Source organism: Stegastes partitus, unplaced genomic scaffold, assembly GCF_000690725.1.
Source record: "Stegastes partitus isolate 25-593 unplaced genomic scaffold, Stegastes_partitus-1.0.2 Scaffold2706, whole genome shotgun sequence".
In the NCBI taxonomy this organism is placed as follows: Eukaryota; Metazoa; Chordata; class Actinopteri; family Pomacentridae; genus Stegastes; species Stegastes partitus.
In genome coordinates, this window is record NW_007580437.1 from 13,113 (window position 1) to 21,128 (window position 8,016).

The 8,016-nt window shown below is 40.7% G+C and overlaps 1 protein-coding gene across 1 annotated transcript in view; it reads left to right on the forward strand.

Annotated features, from left to right (window-relative positions):
* trim54 (tripartite motif containing 54) overlaps window positions 1-7,797 on the forward strand; it is a gene marked incomplete at its 3' end in the record, with an annotated part of 14,378 nt that extends 6,581 nt beyond the window's left edge. Inside the window, exons 3-6 of the mRNA XM_008305930.1 lie at window positions 220-394; window positions 4,391-4,486; window positions 5,076-5,309; window positions 7,775-7,797. Coding sequence (XP_008304152.1) covers window positions 220-394; window positions 4,391-4,486; window positions 5,076-5,309; window positions 7,775-7,797 — 528 coding nt within the window. The remainder of the gene's footprint in view (window positions 1-219; window positions 395-4,390; window positions 4,487-5,075; window positions 5,310-7,774) is intronic.
* Between the last annotated feature and the right edge of the window lie 219 nt (window positions 7,798-8,016).

The window sequence follows — 8,016 nt, forward strand, 5'->3', positions numbered from 1 at the left end:
TAAAGTTGGTAAAATACAAGAAAATGAAACATAAGTCTAATTTGCTGCACCTGTAGCGTTTAACAGACAGTCGTGGATCAAAAGATTTTTTTGTTAATTCTAAGGACAATTAATGTCTTAATTAAGATTTTTGAAGGATCTAAATTGTGCTAGCTTTAATCTGCCTAGACTCTCCAGTTGTAAAATCATCATATCAAAGATTATTTGTGTCTGTCGCAGGCTTGTAAACACGAAGCCAGAGCAGCAGCAGCTGATGTGTGAAGAACACCAAGAGGAGAAGATCAACATCTACTGCTTGTCCTGCCAGACGCCGACCTGCTCCATGTGCAAAGTGTTTGGACAACACAAAGACTGTGACGTGGCTCCGCTCAACAGCGTCTACGTAAGGCAGAAGGTAAAGAACAATCGATACCTTATCAGCTTTATTCAATTATCTTAAGAGTCTTATTTCAAACCACCGGACTTTATTCCACTTCACAGCACTATACTCCACTTTAGTTTGCATCACTCCAGTTCAGTTAACACAGTTTCATTCTATGTTGTGCCTCCTAAGTTCACTTCATTTCATTCAGTTTTCAGACTCCTTATGCACCCCACTGCATCCTACTCAGCTTTACTCCACTCTAATTAATTCCACTTCACTTTACTCCCGTTTCCTTCACTTTTCTTTAGACTATTTGCACTCCTGTTTACTTCACTCCATTCACTTCTGCTTCTCATCATTTCCGTACCACTTTCAACATGGCTCAAGTCTGAATCACATGCCGTCACATTAACAGAAAGGTTCACACAAGCAATGCACTTGTAGTTGTGAAAAGTGAAACCAAGTGTGAAAACATGACAGGGGAGCAAGACACAGTTTGGTGCCAAAGTCTTAACACTCCTTTCTTGTTCACTGGGCTTTACAAGTTCACATCTATTAAAAACTGAAATACTTGCTGTAATGAAGACAGAGTCTGTATCAGGTCAGATTAATGAGCCTCACCAACAGTACAGGTAATCTGAGGTTTGACAAAATGTTAAGTTTAGTTTGTTACTTCCAGCTGTTTGCAGGAGTCTTTCCTCTGAGTTTATTTCATAACTGCAGCATTGAAAAGCAGCAGGATCCGTATGATCAGCTTTAAAGAGAGAGAGTCATACATATTTACCAATGTAGTACTTCATTAATTACTTATAATTATTAGTTATCCCTGACATGGACACAAAATCAGTGCATTCACCCATCCATTATCTATACACCGCTTAATCCTCACTAGGATCGTGGGGGGCTGGAGTCTATCCCAGCTGACTCAGGGTGAAGGCAGAGGACACCCTGGACAGGTCACCAGTCTATCACAGGGCCACACTTAGAGACAGACAACCAAGCACCCTCACATTCACACCTACGGACAATTTAGAATCACCAATTAACCTCAACATGTTTTTGGACCTTGTGGGAGGAAGCTGGAGAACCCGGAGAGAACCCACGCTGCACGAGAAGAACATGCAAACTCCATGCAGAAAGATCATAGTGTCCCCACTGGGACGCAAACCAGCGACCTTCTAGCTGCGACGCAATGGTGCTAACCACCGAGTCACCTTGCAGCCCTTTTTAGTGTTCAGTGAACCATTAATACACTTAATTATTTGGGAAGTTTGATACGCCCATTAGTTTAGATCTAGTCTTTTATTTGCATTACTATGTTTTATTATGTACTATATATCTCTCCATGTATTGTCCAGTCTCTGTGTCACTGGGGTGGACATGTGTGAATGAAGCCGTGAGGAGCATTAACCAAAAAGAGATCTCTGTCTGAATGACAGATTGCTGTGAAAGTTAAAGTCTGTAAAAGGGACAGCTTTAATGAAGAAAAAAAATCTACGTACCCCATATCTGAAAGGGTTTTATTTGAATCTCTGCTTTGGTCACTCACCCTTTCATCAAGCCACTTCCCTTAAGTTCACTTCATGAAACTTCTTCACACCTTGCTTTACTGCAGTTCTCATCATGTCTCTTTGCTCCACTTGACTCCACATCACTCCACGCCTCCATTCACTTCGCTTGATTTCAGTCCAATAAAACACCTAACATCCTTTCACTTCCGTCTCTGCTCATCTTCAGGAATCACCACTGAATTTTAATTCAATTTACATTTCTTCACCAACTTGAACAGAGCTGTGCTGCTAAATCAGAAGCTTGTTTCAAAGGTCAAACAGCCACCAAGTTCATACAACAGTCTAGACACTCCAAACACTGTGTGTGGGATCCCTCTTATAAAGACATGACGACCTTATCTTCCACCCTTTCTTCTCACATTGCTATTTTTTTAAAAAACTTCCTTCTATGTGTCTGTATCCTGTCCTGTTCGGATGCTGGTATCTCTTTACAAACACAAAAACCAACAAGATGCTCACTGATCTAACATCCAGAGTAAATGCACTGTGTACATACAAATATGTAACCACTGAAATCAGGACGCCTGCACGTGGCTGGCTGCTCAACTAAACATCGGTGACATTGCTCTGTTTGCAGGATCAAAGTATAAGTTACGATTGTTAACGCTTGGACACACAAAGTCACACAAAGACAAAGTGCAGCAGTTTTGTCATGCAGATGGCAGCGGCAGCAGCGTCCGACGTGTTATTGAGCAGTTGGCTTTGTTGACATTTCAGTGCCGGCCTCTCCATCTCTCACTCTGTCTCTGAATCACTCATCTGAAATTTAGATGAGGCTCAGGAAAGTTGTTGATTCTCCATCTTTATGCAATCTGAAAAACAAAAGTTTTCACTTGGCCTCCACAGAAGTGAGAATGTTTGTTATGCTGGCAGCTCGGTAAATGACACTTTAGCTGTAGAGTAGCTGCGACTGACTCTAAAAATGTGCATGATGTCATAACATACTCTAAACAGATGCATGCTGGTGACTCACGTTGTTGTGCTTTGTGGCGGCAGGCTTACCAACTAGAAGGCACTCAGTGTACACTCCTCCAAAAGAAACAAAGCACTTAGAACTTTATAATCAACGTTTGCAAGAATGCCGACTTGTTTGCCATCATGATTTGCTATAGCGTCTTCAATATTGCTGAATATTTTCTCCATAAATTGTCTGAAAATAGCTTAAAAAGTGGCCATCACAGTTTCCCTGAGCAAAAGATGGGAAGTTGCAATGTCTTGTTTTGTCAAGAGATTTGGTTATTAGAGACAAAAAACAAAAAAAAACTCAAAAAGAGCACTGAAATTTGAGAAATGAAACAGTTGAGGATAGTCTTAAGAGCCCACCTAACCAACACAGGACTGGCAGACACATGTCCTAATGCAGACCCCTCTTGTCCTCCATCTAAAGACCAACCAGCAGATCATGTATGTATGTTTTGCCCCAAACTCTTTACATTCTGGACCAGCATTTTTTTTTGACACTTTTACAAAAAAAAACAATCTTTCCCAATCCCTTGTGTGGCATATTTGGGATTATGCAAGAGCCCTGCCGCTTTAAAAGCAACACAGTCATGTCTGTAACTGCTAGAAGGATAATCCTGCTCTTCTAGAAGCAGCAGTCTCCACCTTGCTTCAAAACATGTACAAGAGACATGAGGTATTTCTTAAAATTAGATTTAAAAAAATTAAATTAAATTACCACACAGTCATAGAGACTATAAAACAGTAAACAAGTACCTGGACCTGTTACAATATTACAAATACTTACACACAGCTCTTAACGAAAGAGACCAAGAGGATAATTAGAGCATGAGGACCCCTTCCTACCACCCCCGATGTATTTTTTCTTTTTTTTGTGTGCGTTTTTTTTTAATGTTTCCATGTTTTGTTTAGTTATTTTTCATTGCAATTACAACAATAGCTGCTGTTCTACATGCACAGTTAAGAACTCTCTCACTCTCTAACTCGTGAGAACTGACTTAGGTAACTGATTGATTGCAGATGTGTTTTTTTGATTAATTTTTGCGCTCATCGGCTGAAACGTTTCCACTGTAGTTGTAGGATGAATGGTGAGAGATAACCATTTAGAGGTGGAGTGTGTAGAAAGTTGTGGCATTTAGAGGCAAGATAGCAAATTGGAGTCAGCCTCACTGTCCGCTTACAAGCACGTAGGAGGATGCTGGAGTGGCATCTAAAGCTAAGAGGACGTGGACATTGATTCAAGAGTTATAGTAAATATCATGTGTACCAAATTTGGTGAGCATTGGATAAACTGCTGTGATAACTGAAACTACCGTCTACCTTCTCTAACAACCAACTGACACATCCTTTAAGCTTAGGTACAAGGTGGTGATGGTTCATTTACTGATACAGCTCAAAAGACTTTAAACTCTTTCGTTTTCAAATTTTGTTTTAGTGGAAGGTTGTTGTTATTATTTTACTTAATCAACGTCAGTGACGGTCTGAATGTTTGCAGACGGAGCTGAGCGACGGCATCGCCATGTTGGTCGCCAGTAACGACCACATCCAGGCAGTCATCTCCCAGATGGAAGAAATCTGCCGCACTGTAGAGGTTAGACAAACACACAAGATGATTCTTTCTGCTTTCTGTCTTATAGAAAAGGTGAAATGTCTAACTCCAAACATTTTAACAACACACGGCTATGAGCAAACATCGTGTCACCGTACAGCAACTAGCAAATCTGCTTTGTTTTCTTCTTTTGGTTTTGTTTGTTTACCAGTCAGAGGCAGACAGCAGTAACTATAGAAACAGCAGAGATGAGACCTATATAAGCTGTTAAAGCGTAATTTAATGAAGACAGCACTGTAGACATGCTGTAACTAGCTGGAGTGCTGTCTCTGTGGTTTGATTTTCACATCTATTTTGATTGTTTCTATACAAAAAATATGCTTTTTTTTTTTTTGGAACCATCAGTTACTGATAAATTAGAAGAAAGAATGTAATCATACAAATCAGAGTGGTCTTAACTTAATTTGGACAGGTATGTTTTGGCTTTGTAGCACAGAATACAGAGTTCCAGATGGGTAAAAACAGCCACAGATACACAACGCTGCACATCCTGTAAGGCTGCAGTCAGTCATATTGCAGTCCTTCAGATTCTCTGTGGTGTTGAGGACAAGAACTTTCAATCTCACCTCAGGACAACGGGCAGCGGCAGAGAGAGCACCTGGCCAACCGCTTTGACAGCTTGGTTTCCATCTTGGAGGAGCGGAAGCAGGAGCTGGTGGGGCTCATCACCAAGGAACAGGACGACAAGCTCAAACACATGAGGTCCCTCATCCGTCGGCACAGCGACCACCTGGAGGCCGCCGTCACTCTGGTGGAGTCGGCCTTGCAGTCCATGGAGGAGCCACACATGTCTTTGTTCATACAGGTGGGTGAAACTACACGTCGGATCAGTGTGATGCTGCAGGTTGAACTTCAGGATGAGACAGAAACAGTGTCTGTTTGCAGCAGGGAAGCTACTAGTGGAGCTGTTAAAGAAGCAGGTTCCCTAAATATACAGTGTGACAGTATATACAGTGAGCCAAGATAAATAGATCCAATAGAACCCAAATGAACATTGTTTTTCACATTTCATCTGAACTGTTTTAACCACTTGTCAATGTTTTTAGATAATGGTTTAAACTTCCCTCCTTTTTTGTCACCTAGTTTTCATTCACTCTCCTTCTGTTTCTAACTAATTACTGAATTTGTCTTTAATTGCACCCCTCAGGCTTTCCACTGAAATAACTTTGTTCTCAGTAAAATCTGCTGTTAAACCCACAGACGACAGTTTAAACACAAGTGGAAGCGTGTTATTTATTTACATACTTTAAATTATCACTCTTGTTATTTATTTAAACCCACTCACCTCACATCCAACATGTTTGCTCCACTTTCATTTAAAGTCCACCCATCGATATTTTCCCAGCCCTCGGCCTCACTGGACACTATGATCCAGGCTTGACGGTCCCGGGGCCATTAATGATCAAGAGCTTTATGAGCAGGGCTGCAGGGCGAGGAGGGAAACTGGAGCAGTGAGCCCAGCAGGATGCCTCTGTGTCGGGGCCTTTACGTCCACAAACCTCCTGGGTCTCTGGTCCTGCATCCGTTAAGACACAGACAGCATCACCTCTCACATTCTCATCATTTATTCAGACATGTGCAAAGACAATAAAAAGCGACCAGGCCCTCCAGTGTACTGTATTGATCCACTAATCACATGTTTGTACATGCAGGAACAGTCTGCAGACTTTTGGAACACACATAGCGATCCAGCAAATCCAAATAGGAAAGAAGTGGTAGATATTTATTGTTGAACCTATTAGGGAAAAAAATGGCTGGAGAACTGTTAAAAATGATTTGCAGTTCACCACGTCTTATAAAAGAAATTTTAAGTAGAGGTCTCTGTCTACAGTTTGTCCATTTTGAACATTACTTAATTCATTCAGCTGTCCAAATATTCCTTTTACTTTCTGCACAGTGCATGATGGTAAATAGTTGCCAGTTAATTACAGTCCAACATTGAGCATCACACTTGGTAAAATTATTTTAATCTCATTCAAATAACAAGATTTATATTTGCAAATCTAGACGATTTTTGTTTATCACTTGCTTGTTTTAAGGCTTATTTAATTGTCACGCGTTCTCAGCCAGACATCTGATGATGCTTTGTAACTGCTAAAACTACAAGTAAGGTCATCAGTTTGACAAGCAGAAACCTAAGTAACATCAATCTGTAATTTAGCATCCTTTAACCTGTTTATTAAATTTAAAAAAAGTTTAACTTTCCTCTCAAACATTGAGATTTGCTGCTTTCAAGTTTTTGGACTCCTCATCTGTCAAAACAACAATTTCACAGTTTTCTAATGACAATTCACTAGACGCTTGTAAAGGAGTTTGGGGAGGAGGGAAGAGTAGATTTGTGATTACAGGCAGCATGCAGCAGGACGATCAGTGCTGTCATATGGGGACCAAATGAAATGTTAATAAGGGACGTCTATTGTCTATAACAGGTTGTTGACATGATTGGATGGTAGAATGAAAAAGTGACTACAAAAATAAAAGGCTCAGTCAGCTACAGCCCCAAACTACTATTCTAAATACATGTTTAATATATATTATATATGAATAAATATCTGTTTTAAACATTGATACAGCACAGATTGCCAGAAACATGTAGATTTTGTCTGTTTCAATTCCTGCCACTTGAAAACAGAGCAAAGAAGGATTCAGCAATTTTCGCGTTGAAGTGTTGCAATGTGGACAGAACACGCAAGTTTTTAAACAGGTTTTCAAATTGCACGGCTTAATGTGGTTGTGGTTTCATGAACACCAAATTTAATTAAAGCACTTTGCATATTTTCAGGTATTTTTATGAGTAAAGTTTTATGATGTACTTTGAGACTGACTATAACCTGGAAGAAGTGGCGAGCAGGCAGATGGAGTTTGTGACCTCCGTTCAGTCTCTCGTGTCTCTGAAGAGACGAGCAGGTTGTAACTAAATTCAGCATCTTTACTGCTGATGCAACACGTCACCGAGGAACGTGTGTGTTTGCTGTGTGTGTGTGTGTGTAGCAGAGAAAGTCGGAGCCTCAGGTGTCGCTGTTTTATGTTCAACTACATCCTCTGCCAAAACATGTGTTAAAGAAGATGTTTAGTGGAAGCAGGTAGTAAACACCATGAAGCCATTCTGGCAGCTGGCAGTATGTCTTAAAACCGTGTTTTTATTTTACACGCCGATGTGTCTTACAGATACTTCTGACAGATGTTGTTGGCAGACGACTGAAGCACAATGTGATTAACTTTGTCTCTTTGCTCTTTTCTGTCTGTCATCGTCTTCTCTCTCACTCGCAGAGTGCCAAAGTCATCCTGGAAACGTAAGTGTTTTGTCCTGCAGCTCCTATTCTGAGGTCCTTTAACATGTACCTTTTCTGCTGCTAAACACATCTACATTTCTTTGTGAAATATTGCACTTTTCACTCCACAATGTTTATTCAACAGCTGACACCTGGGATCTTTCTGCGTGGAGTCTGCATGTTCTCCCCGTGCAGCGTGGGTTCTCTCCGGGTTCTCCGGCTTCCTCCCACAGTCCAAAA